Genomic DNA, 24,880 nt, shown 5'->3' with positions numbered 1-24,880 from the left:
TCTTCTCTAGAATGGTTTGATTAAGGGTCGAGGCTTGCCCACCTCCAGCCAACAGGGAAAGACTTCCATCTAGTGGTTGATGATGATGCTGACTCACTCAGGCTTGAGTGAAGCATTGTGGGATTGCAAGGTATAAATATCCTTCCATCCCTTGCCTCAGATTCATAACGAGAACAGTGGAGTGCAACAGGGCGAGTTAATGTCCATGTCTCAATTGGCGCCCTATTCCCTGTGTAGAGCACTACTTTTTTACCAAAGCCCTACAGTGCACTATTATAGGGAACAGGATGCCATTTGGGATACAGGCCACAGTACAGCACTGTACCACTGTTGTCGCGGCAACCATTCACAGAACAAGGCCAGATGGATTAATTTGCCTGCCAGTGACTGACTTTGCCTCCCTCCCTCCTTCCCCTATTTCTTCTGCACTGAATATTTCTTATCCATTTAGCTGGCTCTGGTTCAGTCCAAAATGGCTCCCTATGTAGTGCACTACTTTTGACCGTGAGACCTGGTCAAATGTAGTGCAGCACATGGGGAATTGGGTACCATTTGGGATGCGGGTCTATTGCTGCTTGTATTCAGCAGTGGGTGGTGGGATGGGTTGAATTAAAGTGACAGGACGGCAGTACATGACAGTAGCTAAAGAGATCAGAGTAGCACTCCAGAGTCTGTGAGCTGTGAGAGATATCCAAAAGGGAAGTAACCTTGTGAAGGACCCTCATAGAAACTGGGAGAGAGGAAAAACCTTTTATATTCTCACAGATTTTTCTCAGTGTTATTTGGATTATGCATATCTGTGCTTTCCACTTCACTGGACCTGGATGCAGGATCTAGCCAGCCAGAATCCAGCAAGTCAGCTGGTCCTATCAGTTTACCCCAAAGGGTCTTTTTTCCTCCCTTTTTCTCTTCTATTTGTTTGAAATGCCCAGATGAGCAAGCAGCTGAAGCAAGAGGCAGTCGGTCAGCTGCATAGTGAGCACAGGGGACCAGGAGGACCGTCAGTAAAGTACAGGCATCTTAAAATAGAAATATAAAAGGAGGAGAGGAGGAGGAGAGTGTTGTGTGGCAGAGCTGTGGTATGCCCTGCTCTGTGCCTAGCAGTAGCATGGCCGTGATACAGGAGAAACAGAGGGAGACCCCCAGCAAGAAGCCAGTATCCCAAGAAGACAGAAAGGGTCTTTCTACCAGAGATAATCAAGACAACCAGAAGGACAGCAGATCCGGGAGACAGGGAGGTGAGTACTGTGGCTTTGATATTATATATATTTTTGACTGTGTTTATAGAAAAGCAGGGATGCAGGGTGGTGGGTAGCTGTTTATTTGATATGGTGAGTACGGTAGATTTGCTGTGGAGTGTTCACTCTGTTTATGGAATGACATGGAGGTCGGTATTGTAGTTTTACTGTCCACTGTGTTTGTATACAGGACAGGCTATCCCAGCCAGAATCAACCTCTCCCTTCTAGTTCATCCTCAGTGGGGAGATGGTCCATCATGTATCTAGGCCAGATAATGAAGTCATTATTTTTTAACTTAGATTTATTTTGTAGCGTGTACGGCAGGGGAATTTGGAAATGTCCATGGATCAGATGATCTTCTACATAGACGTTCATCCTATTCTCTACTGCCATTTTGTTTTGTAAACAGTGAGGTAATGATGTGGCTTATTGAATCCCCCCTCTATCTCTACTGTGGTAAACATCAACACTCATTATAGGCCCGATTTAGTAAGATACATTCATGCCCATTGTTATGGCGTCGAGTGTCAAGGAAGATCCTTTTTGTGTGTCCATCTCTTGCAGGACAAAGATCATTTCTGGTGTACGTCTCTTGCACCAAGATTCACATCACTATTTAGCGACCTCCTGTGAAGCATGTCTTTGTTCTTATCGTCTTCGGTCTCTATTTGCTTGTTTGTTTGAGCCATCTCCATGAAGGCTTGTGTCAGGTGCTGGCATTTGTTTACCCCTGCAAGGCACAACAGGAACAGGCACATTATAATAGCTCTTTTATTAACAGCTAGCATTCAGCCTAGAGGCTTAGTACGACCAGTCGATTTTCTGACAACTGGAATGATATGACCTACCTACCTCTAGAATTAAGCAATTTATACTAAGATTCTCTTTTTCTGAGGTAGTCATGTCTCATACTTTTCCAGCAGGTATAAACCATAATGATGCAGTTATACTTGTCATAAACATGTACTTATCATTTCTTATTCTCATCTCATTAACAATTCTGACTAAATAACAGTCCATTTGAGTCAGCTGAAAAAGTCAGAGGGACCTGAACAGTATGTTCTCTTTTATTCTTTATTTCGTTTTAGAAAAAGGCAATGACGACATGAAGCCCCGTAATTCAGAGAAGAGGAGAGCAGTCATATGTGTCCCTGCCTCCATCAAATCAGCTGTGATCAGTAACAACACAAGTAGCCATGGAAACCCAGCAGGTCATACATCAGTTCTCTCTCTCTCTCTCTCTCTCTCTCTCTCTCTCTCTCTCTTGCTCTCTCGCTCTCTCTCTCAGTGCCTGGGGTACTGCTTGTTCTTTGTGGGTCATCTGTCATGAGTGGGCTTCCTCTGACGTGCATCACCGTTATCAAGACATTATCAATTTCATGCTTTGTCCTTACAAAGGTGCAACCTGACATTGTCCTTTCCCCCCCCCAATGTCTTAACTTTAAGTCTAAAAAAAAGTCCCCCAACTGTAAACATATTTTCTGACTGAAAGAAATAGTGACAGTTCATTTGAACCAAGCTTCAGCTACAGTAGAACCATCTTGAGCTCCCTGTCATGATAAGTAATGTCAGCAAACTCATACTGTTTAATGTATGTACTTGATGTAGAGTGAATGGGACATATTTTCTAATATTCCAGGCCCACAGGCACTGAAGGTTGATGAGAGACTGAGACTAGCGAAAGAGCGGAGGGAGGAGCATGAGAAACAACTTGGTATGTGTACCCACACATGATGACGGTACAGCTAATACACCTATGAGACCACTCAATTGTTTGTCACTTATTTTTGTAATTTCTTGAAAGTATTTTAGGAACCTGGTCCATGTCTATTTGTGCTGTCTTTTTGCCAGCTTCCATGGAAACTGTCATGCCAAATGATTTCATTAGAAGTTAGCTATATAGCACAATGATCTGGGACCAGGGTACTGGTAATTTTTGTGGCTAATAAGTCCCACAATGTATTTGCAGTGTCCAGAGAGCTGGGCTGGTTGGCTCGAGAGGAGAGGGCCAGGCGTCTCTATGAACAACAGCTGGAGGAGAGGAAGAGGAGGCTACAGGAGCAGAGAGAGAAGGAGGAGAAGAGGAGGACTGCTCTGGAGCGGAGGGAGGAGCATCAGAAACAGCTTGGTATGTAGCCAACAACCATGATGATGGGGTTCTCAACCTGGTTCTCAATATGAGGTACTAGTTCCACTGGGCGTACCTTGCCTTATACCCAGACGGTACTTGGGAAGACTCATAAGAACATAGGCCTAATGATCAGTTGTAGGGGAGACCGGGGTTGTTTGTCTCACAGGTTGGTTGTCACAGTGCTAATTAGTCCCAATCTAAAATGTGTGAATTCTTTGAAAGAACTCATCCACCTGGTCAATTCATGTCAGCATTTCAAAACATTGAGCTGAGAGTATTTTGTGTTTTTCATAGGTGATGTTAAATAAATACATTATTGGTATTTTCTATTTAAATGTTTGAATTATGGAACAACATTCTGGAACAATTATGTCTGTTGAAAAGGGGAGCCATATTTCAAACAAGTTCCTAGGCCATCCATTGTGGTAACTAGCACCTTAATTAGCTTTGGGGGGGATGGTTGTCACATGGAATGTGGGGTTGGTTGTCATTGTCAACATTGTCCCTGCCAGTATACAATAAATCCCAAGCTCTTTTGTGCTGTTGCTATAAAGAGCCCCCTTCGTTGCCTCTCTCTCACACGCATATATTTTCTGTCACGCATCCAGACACGCACGCACACATGTATGTGCAAACATACAGATACACACACAAATGTACTCAAAATGTCATGTTATTCTAAAGGCATAAAATGCATAATATGGAAAAGAGTCTTGTAAGATATACTGGTGCTGAGGAATACACACAAGACTAAAAAGTGTGACACCCGACCCCGGTCAACCCTACATGAAGTGGAACTTCGGAGGAGAGCAAAATGTGATTGAGGGCTCCATAACCAAAGGAGGGTTGAGAACCACTGAATAAACCAAACGAAACTAAATGTGCTTGTAGTTTCCAGAGAGCTGGGCCGGTTGGCTCGAGAGGAGCGGGCCATGCGTCACTATGAGCAGCAGATGGAGGAGAGGAAGAGAAGGCTTCAGGAGCAGAGAGAGAAGGAGGCGAGGAGGCGCACCGCCGTGGAGGAGAAGAGGAGGCAGAGAATGAAGGAGGAATCAGTGAGTTCTTGTAATAATAAATACAAAATGAGTAATGATAACTTGGCTATATACACGGGGTACCAGTACTGAGTCGAAGTGCAGGGGTACGAGGTAATTGAGGTAGGTATGTAGTATACAGTACCAGTCAAAAGGTTGGACACACCTACTCATTACAGGGTTTTTCTTTATTTTTACTATTTTCTAAATTGTAGAATAATAGTGAATACATCAAAACTATGAAATAACACATAGTAGTAACCAAAAAAGCGTTAAACAAATCAAATTATATTTTATATTTGAGATTCTTCCAAGTAGCCACCCTTTGCCTTGATGACACCTTTGCACGCTCTTGGCATTCTCTCAACCAGCTTCATGAGGTATTCACCTGGAATACATTTCAATTAACAGGTGTGCCTTGTTAAAATATTATTTGTGGAATTCATTTTCTTCTTAATGCGTTTGAGGTAATAATTTGTGTTGTGACAAGGTAGGGGTAGTATACAGAGGATTTGATAAAAGACCAAGTCCATATTATGGCAAGAACAGCTCAAATAAGCAAAGACAAACGACAGTCATTACTTTAAGACATGAAGGTCAGTCAATACGGAACATTTCAAGAACTTTTAAAGTTTCTTGAAGTGCAGTCGCAAAAACCATCAAGCGCTGTGATTAAACTGACTCTCCTGAGAACCGCCACAGGAAAGCAAGACCCAGAGTTACCTCTGCTGCAGAGATAAGTTCATAAGTTGCAGCCCAAGATCACAGAAATTGCAGCCCAAATAAATGCTTCACAGATTTCAAGTAACAGACACATCTCAACTTCAACTGTTCAGAGGAGACTGTGTGAATCAGGCCATCATGGTCAAATTGCTGCAAAGAAACCACTACTAAAGGACACCAATAAGAGGAAGATACTTGCTTGGGCCAACAAACACGAGCAATGGACATTAGTCAGGTGGAAATTTGTCCTTTGGTCTGATGAGTCCAAATTTTTGATTTTAGTTTCCAAAATGCTGTGTCTTTGTGAGACGCAGAGTAGGTGAACGGATGATCTACTCATGTGTGGTTCCCACCGTGAAGCATGGAGGAAGAGGTGTGATGGTGTGGGGGTGCTTTGCTGGTGACACTGTCAGTGATTTATTTAGAATTCAAGGCACACTTAACCAGCATGGCTACCACAGCATTCTGCAGCGATACGCCATCCCATCTGGTTTGTGCATAGTGGGACTATCATTTGTTTTTCCACAGGACAATGACTCAAAACACACCTCCAGGCTGTGTAAGGGCTATTTGACCAAGAAGGAGAGTGATGGAGTGCAACATCAGATGACCTGGCCTCTGCAATCACCCCGACCTCAACCCAATTGAGATGGTTTGGGATGAGTTGGACCGCAGAGTGAAGGAAAAGCAGCCAACAAGTGCTCAGCATATGTGGGAACTCCTTCAAGACTGTTGGAAAAGCATTCCTCGTGAAGCTGCTTGAGAGAATGCCAAGAGTGTGCGAAGCTGTCATGAAGGCAAAGGGTGGCTACTTTGAAGAATCTGAAATATAGTTTGATTTGTTTAACACTTTTTTGGTTACTACATAATTCCATATGTGTTATTTCATGTTTTGATGTCTTCACTGTTATTATAAAATGTAGATAATAGTAAAAATACAGAAAAACCCTTGAATGAGTGTCCAAACTTTTAACAGGTACTGTACATATACAGTGCCTTGCGAAAGTATTCGGCCCCCTTGAACTTTGCGACCTTTTGCCACATTTCATGCTTCAAACATAAAGATATAAAACTGTATTTTTTTGTGAAGAATCAACAACAAGTGGGACACAATCATGAAGTGGAACAACATTTATTGGATATTTCAAACTTTTTTAACAAATCAAAAACTGAAAAATTGGGAGTGCAAAATTATTCAGCCCCCTTAAGTTAATACTTTGTAGCGCCACCTTTTGCTGCGATTACAGCTGTAAGTCGCTTGGGGTATGTCTCTATCAGTTTTGCACATCGAGAGACTGACATTTTTTCCCATTCCTCCTTGCAAAACAGCTCGAGCTCAGTGAGGTTGGATGGAGAGCATTTGTGAACAGCAGTTTTCAGTTCTTTCCACAGATTCTCGATTGGATTCAGGTCTGGACTTTGACTTGGCCATTCTGACACCTGGATATGTTTATTATTGAACCATTCCATTGTAGATTTTGCTTTATGTTTTGGATCATTGTCTTGTTGGAAGCCAAATCTCCGTCCCAGTCTCAGGTCTTTTGCACTCCATCAGGTTTTCTTCCAGAATGGTCCTGTATTTGGCTCCATCCATCTTCCCATCAATTTTAACCATCTTCCCTGTCCCTGCTGAAGAAAAGCAGGCCCAAACCATGATGCTGCCACCACCATGTTTGACAGTGGGGATGGTGTGTTCAGGGTGATGAGCTGTGTTGCTTTTACGCCAAACATAACGTTTTGCATTGTTGCCAAAAAGTTCAATTTTGGTTTCATCTGACCAGAGCACCTTCTTCCACATGTTTGGTGTGTCTCCCAGCTGGCTTGTGGCAAACTTTAAACAACACTTTATGGATATCTTTAAGAAATAGCTTTCTTCTTGCCACTCTTCCATAAAGGCCAGATTTGTGCAATATACGACTGATTGTTGTCCTATGGACAGAGTCTCCCACCTCAGCTGTAGATCTCTGCAGTTCATCCAGAGTGATCATGGGCCTCTTGGCTGCATCTCTGATCAGTCTTCTCCTTGTATGAGCTGAAAGTTTAGAGGGACGGCCAGGTCTTGGTAGATTTGCAGTGGTCTGATACTCCTTCCATTTCAATATTATCGCTTGCACAATGCTCCTTGGGATGTTTAAAGCTTGGGAAATCTTTTTGTATCCAAATCCGGCTTTAAACTTCTTCACAACAGTATCTCGGACCTGCCTGGTGTGTTCCTTGTTCTTCATGATGCTCTCTGCGCTTTTAACGGACCTCTGAGACTATCACAGTGCAGGTGCATTTATACGGAGACTTGATTACACACAGGTGGATTGTATTTATCATCATTAGTCATTTAGGTCAACATTGAATCATTCAGAGATCCTCACTGAACTTCTGGAGAGAGTTTGCTGCACTGAAAGTAAAGGGGCTGAATAATTTTGCACGCCCAATTTTTCAGTTTTTGATTTGTTAAAAAAGTTTGAAATATCCAATAAATGTTGTTCCACTTCATGATTGTGTCCCACTTGTTGTTGATTCTTCACAAAAAAATACAGTTTTATATCTTTATGTTTGAAGCCTGAAATGTGGCAAAAGGTCGCAAAGTTCAAGAGGGCCGAATACTTTCGCAAGGCACTGTAACTAGGAATAAAGTGACAGATAATAAACAGTAGCAGCAGCGTATGTGACGAGTCAAAAAAGGTTAGTGCAAAAAGGGTCCATGCAGATAGTCCAGATAGCTATTTGGTTAACTATTCAACTAAATATTTAGCAGATTTATGACTTAGTCTGCTAAATATTTGGTTGAATAGTTAACCAAATAGCTATCTGGACTATCTGTATTGACCCTTTCTGCACTAACTTTTTTTTGACTCAACACATACGCTGCTGCTACTGTTTATTATCTGTCACTTTATTCCTAGTTGTTCAGGGTCCTGTTGGTTCCAGGTCGGCATGCTGGGTCAGCATGGACCAACAGTTACTTCGGTTTAGGTGTCTATTGTGGGCACCAGTGTTTCTTTACAGCTTTTTCAAATAATAATAACAGTTTTTCCACGGAGAAGAAAATCTACAGATACTGTGTTCCACATTTTGCGTACATATCTGAAGCTAAACGATTTTAAGGCTCAATGTGATGTTATGGATTTTGGGACCAAGTTACTGTATCACTAGTCAAACTCAGTACCTACAGTGGATGTGGGAAGAGACTACTATATCACTGACACTGAGTTTTGTGTTGTGGTCTGAAGGAGCGCTATGAGTCTGTGGTGAAGAAGACCTTGGAGAAGAGCCAGAGGATTAAGCAGAGACTCAGCCAGGGCTCTCGAGGAAGGAAGACCGACAACAAGAGCGGTAAATTAATAAAGGCTGCATCTCAAATGTCACACTACTCCTATATAGTGTACTACTCCTATATAGTGTACTACTCCTATATAGTGTACTGCTCCTATATAGTGTACTACTCCTATATAGTGTACTACTCCTATATAGTGTACTACTCCTATATAGTGTACTGCTCCTATATAGTGTACTACTCCTATATAGTGTACTACTCCTATATAGTGTACTACTCCTATATAGTGTATTACTCCCACAGTTGAAGTTGGAAGTTTACATACACCTTAGCCAAATACATTTAAACTCAGTTTTTCACAATTCCTGACATTTAATCCAATAAAAATTCCCTTTTAGGTCAGTTAGGATCACCACTTTATTTTAAGAATGTGAAATGTCAGCATAATAGTGGAGAGAATGATTTATTTCAGCTTTTATTTCTTTCATCACATTCCCAGTGGGTCAGAAGTTTACATACTCTCAATTAGTATTTGGTAGCATTGCCTTTAAATTGTTTAACTTGGGTCAAATGTATTGGGTACCCTTCCACAAGCTTCCCACAATAAGTTTGGTGAATTTTGGCCCATTCCTCCTGACAGAGCTGGTGTAACTGAGTCAGGTTTGTAGGCATCCTTGCTCACACACGCTGTTTCAGTTCTGCCCACACATTTTCTAAAGGATTGAGGTCAGGGCTTTGTGATGGCCACTCCAATACCTTGACTTTGTTGTCCTTAAGCCATTTTGCCACAACTTTGGAAGTATGCTTGGGGTCATTGTCCATTTGGAAGACCCATTTGCGCCCAAGCTTTAACTTCCTGACTGATGTCTTGAGATGTTGCTTCAATATATCCACATAATTTTCCATCCTCATGATGCAATCTATTTTGTGAAGTGCACCAGTCCCTCCTGCAGCAAAGCACCCCCACAACATGATGCTTCCACCCCCATGCTTCACGGTTGGGATGGTGTTCTTCAGCTTGCAATCCTCCCCCTTTTTCCTCCAAACATAACAATGGTCATTATGGCCAAACAGTTCTATTTTTGTTTCATCAGACCAGAGGACATTTCTCCAAAAAGTACGATCTTTGTCCTGATGTGCAGTTGCAAACTGGCTTTTTTATGGCGCTTTTGGAGCAATGGCTTCTTCCTTGCTGAGCGGCCTTTCAGGTTATGTCGATATAGGACTCGTTTTACTGTGGATATAGATACTTTTGTACCTTTTTCCTCCAGCATCTTCACAAGGTCCTTTGCTGTTGTTCTGGGATTGATTTGCACTTTTCACACCAAAGTACATTAATCTCTAAGAGACAGAACGCGTCTCCTTCCTGAGCGGTATGACAGCTGCGTGGTCCCATGGTGTTTATAATTGCGTACTATTGTTTGTACAGACGAACGTAGTACCTTCAGACGTTTGGAAATTGCTCCCAAGGATGAACCAGACTTGTGGAGGTCTACAATTATTTATTTTGATTTTCCCATGATGTCAAGCAAAGAGGCACTGAGTTTGAAGGTAGGCCTTGAAATACATCCACAGGTACACCTCTAATTGACTCAAATTATGTCAATTAGCCTATCAGAAGCTTCTAAAGCCATGGCATCATTTTCTGGAATTTTCCAAGCTGTTTAAAGGCACAGTCAACTTAGTGTATGTACACTTCTGACCCACTGGAATTGTGATGGAACAGTGAATTAGAATTTAAATAATCTGTCTGTACACAATTGTTGGAAAAGTTATTTGTGTCATGCACAATGTAGATGTCCTAACCAACTTGCCAAAACTATAGTTTGTTAACAAGAAATTTGTGGTGGTTGAAAAACGAGTTTTAATGACTCCAACCTAAGTGTATGTAAACTTCCAACTTCAACTGTATATAGTGTACTACTCCTATATAGTGTACTACTCCTATTTAGTGTACTACTTTTTAGTGTCTCTTTGACTTTCATCCTCTTAACCCTTATGCTACCAAACTTATTTTTCACCCTTGTAACATCTTTTAACCCTTTTAACCCTTAACCCTTTCCTCCTATTTCCTACCCTTTCTTTCTTGTATTTTATATCTCTGTCCTGTATTTTCTACCATTATCTCTGTCCCTGTGTGTTGGCTTTCCCCCCACTACGCTTGGCTTTGCTGCCGTAGCTCCTCGCCGCTCCCCCCTGACTGCCTGGGAGAGGGCTCTGGTCAGTCGCCTCCTCACCCCGACCTGCTCCTACCTAGCCAGGAGCAGGAGCAGGAGTCATAATTGTCAGTCAAGAGAAGAAGAAGGTACTCTACAGAATGTAGAATAGCAGTTATTCATAGAAAATTATGTAGACCAGATCTCAATCTAAGAAAAAAAGAACACGTGAATAGTGTATTTTTTTGTTCAAATGTATGGATATTTGGACATAGTATTTACATTCCGACAAAAAAATGGTAAGGCTTCTCAAGTAAATAATTTACTAACTCTACTTATTTTTCTTTTTTCAACCATTTTTGGACTCACTTACATTCTTTCACTGTATCACTTGCTAACCCTCACTCCATTGCTCCACAACAATGAAACAAACAAACACACTGGTTCAGTTGTCCATATTTGTCCCCGTTCAGTTTCATGCCACTCCATGCCTGCCACTGCCACCAACTCTCACAAATCACCACGCCGCTCTGGCACAACTGACCACCACCTGGTGCAGGCAGACCTCCGGACAGACTACCGGGCTGACTACCGGTCTATCATCCAGGCAAACTACCAGGTAGCCACCTCCCCCAGTCCCAGCCGTACAAGCCATAGATCCATCAATGCAGCACAGGTAATGCCCGCTGGAAATGTCATTGTAAACATAGAGATGATTGTAAATGTCTGGGTCGACTGGGTTGGTGGGATGGTGTTGTTGGTTTGTCTCCGTGTAATGTACGAACTTGTGGGAAATAATGTCCTTGGAGGAAGACAATAAACGGACTCTATTCCATTCTATATCTTCTGACTCATTTTACAATCATATTTATGCTATATTGTTGGGTAAATTATATTAATTGTCACACCCTTTATTGGCAATAAGCCTCAATCACTTTCATGTCTTTCTGCAGTCCCAAAAAGACTGCAGAAAGATAATCTTGTAACATGCCTGTTGATTTATTACGAAGTTAAAAGCAGCACAGCAGGAGGAAAATGAGAGGACGGCCAGGAGGAATACTCAGCAGCCTTACATACCCAATGCTCCCTTGAAAGCATTACCCACAAACCCACTACCCAACACTGGCGTGAAAGTGTTACCCACAAACCCACAGTGCAGCGCAACAGTGCCCTCCCCAGAACGGTATGACTGTCCGTCCATCTGTTATTGTGTCTGGATGTTGTTTTCACACAAACTACTGTACGGACTCTTTCTTTCATACAATGATATCACTCTGTTGAGTATATTGTGCATATTGTGCAACCAACCCTCACCTTTTGATGTTGTTTACTTATTTATCTAAACAAAAGTCTTCTCCGCTTCTTTTTCCCCCCAGCAAACCTGTGATCAGACACACATCTGTGATCAGACAGCCCCTATCACAGCAGTTAGAGCTGGAACTGGACCCTGTACCAGAGGAGGACACGGTTCCAGTCCCCGACCCTACCCTCTCCCCTGGTAACTCACAGGCCAGCCAGACCATCTCTCCTGGGGCTCCAGTCCCCAACCCTACCCTGTCCCCTGGGAACTCACAGGGCAGCCAGACCATCTCTCCTGGGGCTCCAGTCCCCAACCCTACCCTGTCCCCTGGGAACTCACAGGCCAGCCAGACCATCTCTCCTGGGGCTCCAGTCCCCAACCCTACCCTGTCCCCTGGGAACTCACAGGCCAGCCAGACCATCTCTCCTGGGGCTCCAGTCCCCAACCCTACCCTGTCCCCTGGGAACTCACAGGCCAGCCAGACCATCTCTCCTGGGGCTCCAGTCCCCAACCCTACCCTGTCCCCTGGGAACTCACGGCCCATCAGGACCCCAGCTGCGGTGTGGGACCAGGTCCAACCATTCCTACACTCCCCAGAACCTCAGACTCAGAGAGAAACCACACTTAGTACTGAAGGCAGTGCAGATGAGGGTGAGCATCTGAAAGTGAAAGGTACAGCACCATCAACTACTATATATTTTCTAGGTACATTTCAGATATTGTATTCTTGAGTGTGGGGTTGGGGTCAATTCCAATGAAGAATATCCAGTTCTACTCTTTGAAAAACAATCAGGAAATTTGGATCAGTGTGTTTTGGTTCAGAGTGACTCCTATGACATGTCCACCTCCTCAGCCCTCCCTCCTGGAGCCACTCCCAGCCCAAGGCCCTCTGCTGGCACCATGGACCCAGAGGAGGCCTCACGTCTCCTGGCCGAGAAGAGGAGAGAGGCCCGCCTGAAGAGAGAGAGAGAGGAGGAGGAAAGCCTGCGCAGGGAGGAGTTTGAGAGGTACGGAGGGAGGGACACCTTACATCTTCCCATCTCTCTTTCGAATGACCCAACATTAATCTTCCCAGTATGAACACAATCTGTTGAGTAATCTTTTCGTGTAAAATACAAGTATGCAGTTGTGTCTTGTGGACCTATTTGTCAGCTTAGGGAGTCCAAGAGGGCATTTAGCATGTGTTCAGAGGTTCAGATTCATTTGTATAGTAATGTGATGTATGGTGTGGTGTTATGCAAATGTTATGTTATGTGGGATCACAGGCGAGGCAGAGAGGAGCTGGAACGCAGGAGGGTAGAGCAGCGAGCACGGCTAGAGGCTGAGGCCAAGTGGCTGGTAGAGGAGAGGAAGAGGAGGGAGGAAGAGGAGCAGAAACATGCAGAGGAGGAGAGAGCCAGTGCAGAAGAAGAGAAAGCCCTCAGAGCCATGCAGGAAGCTGCTCTCCTCCAGAAACAGGTGAGGGATGTGGTCTATGAATACTGTACAGTGCTAGAAAGTGCTTTGGTCAGATTGCCATCAGATATTTATGTACCTTCAAAGGATAAAGATGGATATATAACTGAAACACTAAGTAATACATTGTCCCGTTCTGACCTTTCCGTTCTCTGTGTCCCAGAGAGAGGAGGAGGAGACCCAGGCCAGGGAGAAGGCAGAGCAGCAAAGGCTGGAGAGAGAAAAACACTTCCAGGAGGAGGAGGAACAACGACAGGAGAGAAAAAAGGTGAGAGACAGAGAGAAATGTTCTGATCATCCTGAAATGCTTCTAAGATAATCTGTGGATCCATATTGTGTACAATTGACTACAAGCAGCAACCATGATCCCTGTACAGTGGAGCTCATGGGGAACTTCAATACATGGGATGGAGGGAGGTTAGCGGGTGATAGTTTATCATAAAAGCATTCAAGACTTTTAACAGACCTCTTTTTGTTTTCAGCGACTGGAGTTGATCATGAGGAGAACTAGGAAAGAAGTAAGAACATTGCCCTGAAGCACTCGGGTTCTGCCACACCTCCCAATGTTTACCCATCTTTGGCTTAAAATGAAACAAAAAAACACTTGTATTTTCCTGCTACAAGTATCATAGTTGTTAACCATTTAAAAAACAAACCAAACTTGCCCTTGACCACACTGATGTGATTACTTTCATGCAGAACTCCATCCCAAAGGTACAGTGGTTTTAGCAAAACACTGCCTCAAATACCAACGTTATTAACCATACTTTACTTTTAAAAAATAAACAGAACTTGCCTTTGCCTTGACCAAATGTACATTATTTTGTTTTCATGCAGAAGCCTATCCTGAATGGGAACTCAAACGGTAACTCTTCCTCTCCAGAGGAAGCCCAACCAAAAGAGAACACTGAACCTGTTAAGAATATCAAAGGCACTTTAGAAGAGGTCGGGACAGGGACCAAGCCGTCCAAGCTAGGTCTTTGTGACACAGAAGACATGGTTCCTGTTGTGGCCTTCAAAGAACGCAGGTATATCCACAGTATATTTATGTTTGTCTGTCTGATCATGTCTTGTGATGCTTGTCATCAGAAGTGATGTACTGTATTTGTTGACAAGCACGTTTTGGTTCATTCATTCAGGTCCCTGAGAACTCTGACAGGCATGGAGGAGATCCAGTCCCATCAGCGAGCAGGTGAGAGTTCATTACCAGATCCTCCGTCAGCTCATCTATACGCTCTATGCTATGTAGATATTACACTCGAGTCCTGAACAAAAGAGCTTATGGTTCAAATTTCAGGAGTGAAAGGGTGGGCTGGGCAGTGGGCACCCCCATAGCAAATCACCACCCCACACCCCAATAGATGATTGAATCTTGAGAGACTGTGTGTGATTCGAACCATGAAGCTGATTGCATAGTTAAGGCCTATCAATAATGTTTGTGGCATGTGCTTCTGAGTCTAAGCTAAGTATGAAGTGAATCAACTGATTTGATCATATTAACCCTTTTCTATTACATACTCCTTAGAAGTTATCTGAGTATCGTACAGATCAAAGAGGGGAGACAACCCATCCAAGAATCTTTCCACAGCTGTGGTGTTTTTTCCTTTCATCAACAAAGAAAAAAATAACTGCACTCTTTTTCCTGTCCTGCACTTTGAGAGAGCGCATGTGAAACCAACGCACACTCCTTTTCCCTGGAACACTTTCCTATCTCGGAGTCGATCACCACCATGTGATGTGAAACCAACGCACACTCCTTTTCCCTGGAACACTTTCCTATCTCGGAGTCGATCACCACCATTTGGTCACGTTTCTCTTTAATCCAAAGTGGCACGAGCTGCATGTGGTATCACTATCTACATTCTACCACACTGGACATGGGAGCTTGTTTGTTCAGTGTTTCTGCAATGACTGTCTTATCTAGTCTAAATGAGGGCTCAGGCCGCATAGCTGTAGATTTAAACTGTGATAAAAATGAGTTTGCTTCGGTGGGAGTCAGCAATCGATTGTGAAAAGATGTATTCTCTCTCTGTTTCACAATTCATGACTGATGTTTTTAGTCATGTGCTTTAGCTTATTCCCGAAGCGTTGACTAAAGCACTTTGCCTTGCAGATAGTAGGATAGTTTGTGTGTTGGAACTTGTGTACTAGTCTCAGAATAAAAGCTTTAGTTTTGAGTTCAAATAAAGATCACTTTGTCTGACTTTCCCTATTTTTGTGGAATATATAAATCTGCTATTGAACTTATTTTCAGAATAGTTACAGTACATGTGTGGTTTATAGTACTATACTCACTCGTGGTTGACCACTTGCAAAGTTTTTTGGCTGTCCCCTTCTTGGAAATTGTGCAATCATTTTAGAAAACAAATTATAAAAAGAGTCTGAAGTGTAAAATGTAAGCCTGTTTATTAAAATGTACAAAAGTGTAAAAACAAATAAAGAAATGCGCTGATACAAAGCTTTTGAATTCTGTATAATATATATATATATATTCACCAGTGCAATATGGACGTAAACCCTCAGAACACACCAGTGTAAACACTCAAAAATAACACACCCCATCATAATCATGACTTGCCGCAGCAATCATTGTCATGTTCAAAGGTAATGGCAAGTCAGGACAAACAGTGATACGCATGTCCCACATCTCAGTCTGTCTCCTGAGGCAGAGAGGGCTCCAGTGGACAGGTCAGGAGGACGGAGGCTTCTGAATGATCTAACTCTTGTCTGCGCCGTTTGTGCATGCACCCTCTTCAGCTGCTCGTCCAGCACACTACCACTCATCACCACGGACACCTCCCAAGTCTGAAGAAAAACATGACATAACGCACCTTTTGACTGTAACTTCATGTACCTGCCCTTATGTTAATCCAATAGTACTAACTTGCTCAGGAGAAGTTACTAGAATGTAATGTTATTGACTGAGATATTAACTACAGAAATGTGCTATTTTTAGGCATAGACAGCGTGATTGGCAAACTTGTTACAAAACCATGACAAACTTTTCTTGAGGTTGCATAATGCCCAGCTGCTGGAATCTCACTTCCTGATTCTTAAAAAAAAATATATATATTTTAACCTTTATTTTACTAGGCAAGTCAGTTAAGAACAAATTCTTATTTTCAATGACAGCCTAGGAACAGTGGGTTAACTGCCTGTTCAGGGGCAGAACAACAGATTTGCACCTTGTCAGCTCGGGGATTTGAACTTGCAACCTTTCGGTTACTAGTCCCCGGCAGGTACATCTTGAGGTACATCAATATATATTCTGAGATGGCAGGGAAGCGTGGTGTCAGTAGTTGGATGACATGGCCTGTATGATATACGAGCAACAAGAAAAATACATGGAAGAGCACAAATGGAACAACCTGGCTTACAGACACAGTATAGCATTTGAAAATAGATGTATATGTATATATATATACATATATGCTAGAAATGCACTATCAATCATTGTACCAATCACAGATCAAATCAAGGAACTAGAAAACAAACAAAACACATGCATATTACCGTTCATCACTAGTTTGATGATAATGGAAGCAGACCTATAGGACAGTGCTGCATTTTCAAATTTGAAACATCTTCAGGGGTCATTTTTGTGGCCAAATGCGATCGAAGTGAGTGAAAAGAATTTCAGTTTATTGCAGAATTAACTGGCTTCCCGTGTGGCGCAGTGGTCTAAGGCACTGCATCTCAGCGCTAGAGGCGTCACTACAAACACCCTGGTTTGATTCCAGGCTGTATCACAACCGGCCATGATTGGGACTCCCAATTGGCCCAGCGTTGTTTGGGCTGGTGTAGGCTGTCATTGTAAATAAGAATTTGTTCTTAACTGACTTGACTAATTAAATAAAATGAAATGGAACTGACCCCAATCCTCTTACCCCAGCTGGTCAGATGATACAAACAGGAAGTAAGTCACAGAACAGTCACAAGGGTCTTGAGAAGTCCTGTTACACACTCACTGTCCATCAAGGCCTAGAAAACACAACAAAGGTTTTAATGACAGTGCATGGCACCCAATATCAGCTACATTTGTATGATTGCCAATATTTTTTACAATAATAACATCACATGACCAGGTCGGTATCTCTATATCCTTTTCGAAGGACCATAGGGATGCTAAACTGATAAGTGAGCCTTTTAAAACATGAACATTTAGATGGACTCCCTTTAGCAGACCAGCTCAAATTAAGCAATGTAATGGCCATGCAGTTATTACCTGCTGCCCCTCACTCTCCTGGAAAGAAACCCAATGAATACTGACTGTTAACACGTGAACAAAGAACATCAATTTTAATCACCATCATATTATATTTCGATTTTTTGTCGGCCTTGGGATTCAAACCAGCAACCCTCCGAGTTACTGGCTACCTCTAACTTTGAGGCTGCCCCCATCAACATCATTATCTATTATGAAAATTCTCGCTCTAATGGGTTGCTGTGTAGATAGCTCAGACAGTGGTGTTATAGCAGAGGCAGCCAGAAGGAGAGCAGGGGAGCTCGGCAGAGCTTTCAGAGGCAACCCACCGGTGCAGCATCTGCTCCTGCTCCTGGGTCACAACCACAAGATAAAGCATAACAATCACACTCACTGCAGCCAATCCACAAGGCTCTGCACAATCTGTGTTGAATATGTGCCTCATAACGTTAAATTGGTGTGTTCCCTGGTTACACGTTATAATTACCATTCACTGAAAATATTTGAAGGCATCTGCAAGCTTGGGATGCATTCTAGAAATAAAATAAAAACATTTTGGCTGAGTTAATTTTTTTAACCTTTATTTAAATAGGCATGTCAGTTAATAAGAACAAATTCTTATTTACAATGACAGCATACACCGGACGACGCTGGGCCAATTGTGCGCCGCACTATGGGAATTCCAATCACGGCCGGTTGTAATACAGCCTGGATTTGAACCTGGGTGTCCATAGTGACGCATCAAACACTGAGCTGCAGTGTCTTAGACCGCTGTGCCACTCAGGAGCCCCAAGTGTAAAAAAAATATTACCAGGCAGCAGATATGGGTTCAAATACATGAGTATTTCTGTTTTTATTATTTAAAGTACTTTTTTCTGTGTATTTGAGTGCTCTCAAATACACAGCCCAAAACAAGTAATTTTATTTGAGTATTTGAATGGTTATTTGTAAAAACCAAATAGTATTTGAAAGTATTTTCCAATACCTATTTGAAATGCTATTTTCAAATGCCTGGGTTAACTGCATGAGAGTGTATTGGAGTACTTTCAAATAGCTTACAAAAACATTCCAAAAATATTCCATTATTCAACTACTTGTTTTTTCAAATAAAGATGATCTAAATACTTGTTTTGAAAAGTAATTGAAATACCAGAAATAGTACTTCACACTGAAAGCTATTCTGTCATGCAGACCTGGGTTCAGAGTGTGACATTTGTTCGACATAAGCTCAGTTAAGACCAAACATTACCTTTTGCACTGATGAGGACATGAGCGTCAGGAGAGACTTCAACAGAAAACGGTCTCCAATGCCCAACATTTTGAGATGATGCTCAGGGACAGTGGCTACGTTGCTTAGGGCAGAGCAGCTGCAGAAGTGACATTCAGGAAGAATGTGTGTCGATCATTTATTAACAAGCTCACCATGTGACAAAGGAAGCACAAACATTGACCATTGTGCTACATAATTTTGTTCCAACTGTTTCATAAATACAAAAGTACCTGCAGCACACTGATACTTAATGTGTTTTATTTTATGCAGCGACATTTGGTTAATGTACAGGAGACCGTGACAGCTGATTTGTTTTTAAACCTGGACCTCATAGTTGGAGGACTGAAACAGAAGTGTCAGGACAGGAATGGCTCCCTCTTGACATAGTACTCTCTAGAAACAAAGAACAAGGCTAATGCAGGCTGATGCAATGCAAGGTTAATGGACAGGTAAAAGAAGGCACACTTATTATTGGCCAGATATGGAGACATACACTCACTGCCCAGTCTATTAAGTACACCCTGTTCACGAAAATGGATCGCTTCTACAGACAGTGAGTCACGTGGCCGTGGTTTGCTATATAAAGCAGGCAGACAGGCATTCAGTTACTGTTCGATTGAACGTTAGAATGGGCAAAACAAGTGACCTATGCCACTTTGAGTGTGGTATGATCGTCGTGCCAGATCCAGTACCTAAGAAACGGACGCCCTCCTGGGCTTGTCACGCACAACAGTGTCTAGGGTTTACCAATAATGGTGTGACAAACAAAAAACATCCCGTCAGTGGCAGTACTGTGGGCGAAAAAAGCTTGTTGATGAGAGGTCGAAGGAGAATGGAAAGAATCGTGCAAGCTAACTGGTAGGCCACAAACAGACAAATAACGGCGCAGTACAACAGTGGTGTGCAGAACGACATCTCGGTACGCACAACTCGTCGATCCTTGTCACGGATGGGCTATCGCAACAACAAGCGTCTCCAGTGGGCACACAATCACCAACACTGGACATTTGAAGAGTGGAAGAATATTGCCTGGAATATGACAGTGAGTTCAGTTTACTTGAGTGGCCTGTGCAGTCCCCTGACCTCACCCCAATAAAGCATTTCTGGGATGAGATGGAACAGGCTGCTTCGCAGCATGAACGTACAGCCGTCCAATCTGCAGCAACTGCGTGATGCCATCGCATCAGCATGCACCAACATCCCTGTAGAACATTTCCGACATCTTATAGAATGCCCCGAATAATTCAGGCTGGAGACAAGGGGGGGGGGTCCGACCCGGTACTAGATGGGTTTACCCAATAAACTGGCCGGTGAGTATGTCTAGGAGTGAGTTAGGGGGGTTCACAATTCATGTTGGGACCACAATCTATTCTTGATTTGATCTCGATGTCAACAAACAAGCTGAACACAGTCAACTAATGTGTCATTTAAACTCCACCCATTTTGAACATATTAGCACAGCAACAACCCAGGATGTGGCAGCAACCGGAGATATGTATATTATCTACTGGTGGACATATTCCTGTGCAGACCTACCAGACAGTGTGAGGTTTAATAGGGCCCAAACTGCATTATTTAGGATTTGAGGATCATAACGGTTGGCTAAACCCAGTAGTGGAATCACCCAATCAGGTGACACGATGTCTTCTCTGTTTGAGTCTACAACAAAATTGAAGCAAATTGAGATTACATCTTGTTTGGAAAACAGAGTCATGTTGGGTTAGAATAAAATGTTGACAAAACACAACATCCCACATATGTGCCATGACTTTCACCTTTCACTAACCAGCAAGAAGGAAGGCATATACAGTTGAAGTCAGAAGTTTACATACACTCAATTAGTATTTGGTAGCATTGCCTTTAAATTGTTGAACTTGGGTCAAACGTTTTGGGTAGCCTTCCACAAGCTTCCCACAAAAAGTTGAGTGAATTAGGCCCACTCCTCCTGACAGAGCTCTTGTAACTGAGTCAAGTTTGTAGGCATCCTTGCTCAGTTCTGCCCACAAATGTTCTGTAGGATTGAGGTCAGGGCTTTGTGATGGCCACTCCCATACCTTGACTTAAGCCATTTTGCCACAACTTTGGAAGTATGCTTGGGGTCATTGTCCATTTGGAAGACCCATTTGCAACCAAGCTTTTACTTCCTGACTGATGTCTTAGAGAGAGACACTATTCTTCCACCAGAAGTGAAAACGCTGTATCAGGCCTAAAGTGAATGCAGTCACAGGCGCCCCTCAAGAATCTCCCATAACTGTTCAGTTGGCATATGACATTGTTTTCATGCTGATCAAACCAGTCAGTGACCACCCGTGCCCTATAGATGGGGGCTTTGTCATCGGATGGAGGCATAGCCATTGTAGCCAAAATAATGGCAAAGATTCTGGCCTACCCAGCATTTTCATACATAACCCTAAGCATGATAGGACGTTAATTGCTTAATTACCTCAGGAACCACACATGTGGAAGCACGTAGCCTAGGAGCGGCAGGGTAGCCTAGTGGTTAGAGCGTTGGACTAGTAACTGAAAAGTTACAAGATCAAATCCCCGAGTTGTCAAGGTAAAAATCTGTCATTCTGCCCCTGAACCCACTTCGTAGGCAATCATTGAAAATAAGAATTTGTTCTTAACTGACTTGCCTAGTTAAATTAAGGTAAAAAACAAAACTGCTTTCAATGTACTTTGTATCCCTCACTCAAGTGTTTCCAATATTTTTGCTGTTTCCTGTATAACATACTGTGTTATAGATAACTATGCTAACCACATGAGTAGCTCAGAGTAGATCAGTTTGCAGAAAAATAAAGAAACCTGATCCTATTGATTCAACCTGGTCTCAGAACATTTCATATGATGCTGTATGTAAATTCAAGCTACGATATTTTGTATTATATGTTACATTTCGTATGTTATGTATTAATTTGTGGTTGTCCATCACTCATTTCGTATGATATGTTACGAATTCTAACTAGGTGGCTAACGTTAGCTAGCTGGCTAATGTTAGCTAGCCTTTTTGGGATAGGAGGCAGCATTTTCACTTTTGGATGAATAGCGTGCCCAGAGTGAACTGCCTCCTACTCTGTCCCAGATGCTAATACATGTATATTATTATTATTAGTATTGGATAGAAAACACTCTGAAGTTTCTAAAACTGTTTGAATGATGTCTGTGAGTATAACATAACTCATATGGCAGGCAAAAACCTGAGAAAAATCCAACCCGGAAGTGGGATATCTGAGGTTTGTAGTTTTTCAAAGCTTGGCCTACCAAATACACAGTGTCTATGGAGTCATGTTGCACTTCCTACGGCTTCCACTAGATGTCAACCGTCTTTAGAAACTGGTTTGAGGATTCTACTATAAAGGAGGGGCTCATGAGACCTGTTTGAGTAAGTTGTCTGGCAGAGTGTCTCAGGCGTGTGATGCGCGCTCCCGACAGAGTTAGCTCTTGTTCCAGTGCTTTTCTTCAGACATAGGAATTCTCCGGTTGGAAGCTTATTGATGTTTTATGTTAAAAACGTCCTAAAGATTGATTCCATACATCGTTTGACTTGTTTCTACGACCTGTAACGGAACTTTTCAAATTTTTCTCTGGATGAAGTGCTCGTGCCTCATGAAGATGTATTACTGGGCTGAACACGCTAACAACAAGTGGCTATTTGGACATAAATTATGGACTTTATGGAACTTTATGGAACAAATCAGTCATTTATTGTCGAACTGGGATTCCTGGGAGTGCCTTCTGATGAAGATCATCAAAGGTAAGTGAATATTTATAGTGTTATTTCTAACTTCTGTTGACTCCAAAATGGCGGATATTTCTCTGGCTGGATTGGGCTCTGAGCGCCATTCTCAGATTATGTTTTTTCCGTAAAGTTTTTTTGAAATCTGACACAGCGGTTGCATTAAGGAGAAGTCTTTCTTTAATTCTGTGAATAACAGTTGTATCTTTATCAATGTTTATTATGAGTATTTCTGCAAAATCACCGGATGTTTTGGAACAAAACATTACTGCACATAACGCGCCAATGTAAACTGAGATTTTTTGGATATAAATATGCACATTATCGAACAAAACATACATGTATTGTGTAAGATGATGTCCTATGAGTGTCATCTGATGAAGATCATCAAAGGTTAGTGACTAATTTTATCTATATTTCTGCTTTTTGTGACTCCTATCTTTGGCTGGAAAAATGGCTGTGTTTTTTTTGACTTGGCTATGACCTAACATAATCATATGTTGTGGTTTTGCTGTAAAGCAATTTTTAAAATCGGACACGAAGGGTAGATCAACAAGATGTTTATCTTTCATTTGCTGTATTAGACTTGTTAATGTGTGAAAATATTTTTGAATTTTACGCGCTGCCTTTTCAGCGGAATGTTGTCGAGGGGTTCCACTAGCGGAACGCCTGTGCTAGAAAGGCTAGGCTAGTGTTGAGTTTAGGAGTTATGTTAAAGGGATAGCTGAAAGGGTTAATGTTAGAGGTACAGGAAGGATTAGCTAACATGTTATGTAGTTGCAAAGTAGCAAGTAGTTGAAAAGTTGCTAATTAGCTAAAATGCTAAAGTTATCTGTGATGAGATTTGACTTAAAAGCCTGACCATCCACCCTACTTTCGTTTGTCTTAAGTAACCATCTGTCTTATGTAACCCTACGAAACATATCATACTAATTTTAAGTATCCCAGATTTACATTTACTATGTTATGTCTAGTCTATGAGACCAGGCTGATTGACTGTAAACATGAAATGCACTGACAATAGCACCAGCACGTGATTTTGTAATGTTTGTATTGCCTTGTGTAGTGATCTTGTTCTGTGTAAGCCTGGGACATTATTTTCCTCTGGGAATCAATAAAGTCAAAATCAAAAGTGACAACAGTAGTCCACCAACCTGAGGAGGCCAGTAAGGCAGCACATTGACAGGAGTTACACTGGACAGTGGGGTCACCAGACTGGAGCATTTCTAGCAGGGGCACCAGCATCCCAATTCCCTTCTCCTTACTCACGGGAAAACAATAGTACAATGTTAAATCTTGACAAGTGGCAAAGACAGTGTGAGTGTGTAAATACCTTTGTTTCTTAACTTCCAAATGAACCAGAGACAGAGAGGTGGTCCTCTGTACCTCCAGGGCTGTGTATGGCTCCAGGAGAGCAACAGGTAAAGCAGACTCCACTGCAACAAGAGTCAAGACAGAATGAAAACAATCAATGTCACCAATCATATTCCTATATGGAGTTTTGTTAAGAGCCCGACGATCAATTCACACGCGTTTTTTTGCGGTATGGTTTTGGAAACACAAGGACCTTCATTTTCAAAAAACAAAAGGTCAAATTGATACACACCTTGACATGGTTAAGGTTAGCGTTCTCACATGGTCATGTCTCCATGTTCCAACGATTGTTTACGGAAAACAAGACCTGTGCTAATTAGCTATCTAGCATGCTCCGACACCTGTGTGTAAGCTAACTCTGGAAGTGTAGTTTCGTTGAATGGAGGCACCCATAGCTGTATGGATTTTGCACAAATGTCACAGTAAGTGTATTTTTTATTTGAAGGATGATTTACGATGATTTACGCTTCTAAATGTTTAAACACAGTGTCGGGGTTGTAGTTCACATGAACCAGTTGTGGTAAAGGCTGAAAACTGCAGGGAGAAGGCAGAAAGCTGCCTCGAGTTTGAGAGCTAAAGTGATGGGATACCTCACTGCACAGCAATGACAAAGCAGATCGACTATTAAACTTATAACCAGCTGTCTCGAATAATCATGACACTTCCAGTGGGCTAAATGCTGAAATCAGCAACTCAAAACGACACTTACTCAGACTGAGGTGTGAAATAAATTAACACTGCCCCATGATTTCCTGATGCTTGTATACATTTGAATGCTTGTAGACAATACTGGGTTGGGCAGTGGGGTTAAACCTGTTATTAGACTAGTGCACTACGCATCCATTTACATTGCATGTGTCCAGCAGTGCACGAACTGCATGTATCTGGTGCAGCTCAGAAGTATAGGACGCAAAAGATTCTCTTCTTCCTCAGACAGCTAACGTTACATCTTGACAGCGCCTTTATACACTCCTTAATTTTAAGAAG

The 24,880-nt window shown here is 42.3% G+C and overlaps 1 protein-coding gene and 1 long non-coding RNA gene across 10 annotated transcripts; one reads left to right on the top strand and one right to left on the bottom strand.

Annotated features, from left to right (window-relative positions):
- The first annotated feature begins 512 nt into the window (after window positions 1-512).
- Window positions 513-15,762, top strand: LOC110497599 (ensconsin). Of its 9 annotated transcripts, XR_005037693.1 has the most exons (19): window positions 692-1,238; window positions 2,328-2,450; window positions 2,879-2,953; window positions 3,209-3,367; window positions 4,262-4,425; window positions 8,355-8,457; window positions 10,578-10,703; window positions 11,004-11,230; window positions 11,565-11,737; window positions 11,931-12,526; window positions 12,708-12,861; window positions 13,120-13,312; window positions 13,473-13,577; window positions 13,792-13,827; window positions 14,009-14,023; window positions 14,147-14,337; window positions 14,449-14,501; window positions 14,835-14,977; window positions 15,042-15,762. XR_005037693.1 is itself a non-coding variant. In XM_036954567.1 (18 exons), exons 1-18 carry the CDS (start codon window positions 1,082-1,084, stop codon window positions 14,843-14,845), a joined length of 2,661 nt encoding a protein of 886 aa, XP_036810462.1. In that variant the 5' UTR covers window positions 692-1,081; the 3' UTR covers window positions 14,846-15,762. The 9 variants fall into 9 exon arrangements, 8 of the variants coding, with proteins under 8 accessions (XP_036810461.1, XP_036810460.1, XP_036810464.1 ...); XM_036954567.1 differs by having other exon boundaries at window positions 14,835-15,762; XM_036954566.1 differs by lacking the exons at window positions 14,835-14,977; window positions 15,042-15,762 and having other exon boundaries at window positions 513-1,238; window positions 11,028-11,230; window positions 14,449-14,825.
- A 1,420-nt stretch (window positions 15,763-17,182) lies between these two features.
- On the bottom strand, window positions 17,183-23,956 carry LOC118941357. The gene is made up of 3 exons (XR_005037601.1): window positions 23,853-23,956; window positions 23,674-23,779; window positions 17,183-17,290 (listed from the first exon to the last, which is right to left on the bottom strand). It is a non-coding gene; the product is annotated as an uncharacterized LOC118941357 (long non-coding RNA).
- Between the last annotated feature and the right edge of the window lie 924 nt (window positions 23,957-24,880).

The sequence above is a fragment of the Oncorhynchus mykiss genome, chromosome 19, assembly GCF_013265735.2.
Source record: "Oncorhynchus mykiss isolate Arlee chromosome 19, USDA_OmykA_1.1, whole genome shotgun sequence".
Taxonomy (NCBI): domain Eukaryota; kingdom Metazoa; phylum Chordata; class Actinopteri; order Salmoniformes; family Salmonidae; genus Oncorhynchus; species Oncorhynchus mykiss.
This window is presented reverse-complemented; position numbering and strand designations above follow the sequence as displayed.

Coding starts and splice junctions, on each gene's coding strand:
- LOC110497599 (XM_036954563.1), top strand. CDS start 1,082: ATGCCCTGCTCTGTGCCTAGCAGTAGCATGGCCGTGATACAGGAGAAA. Junction 8,458..10,577: donor GAAGACCGACAACAAGAGCG/GTAAATTAATAA, acceptor TTGCTGCCGTAG/CTCCTCGCCGCTCCCCCCTG. Junction 12,527..12,707: donor TGAGCATCTGAAAGTGAAAG/GTACAGCACCAT, acceptor CCACCTCCTCAG/CCCTCCCTCCTGGAGCCACT.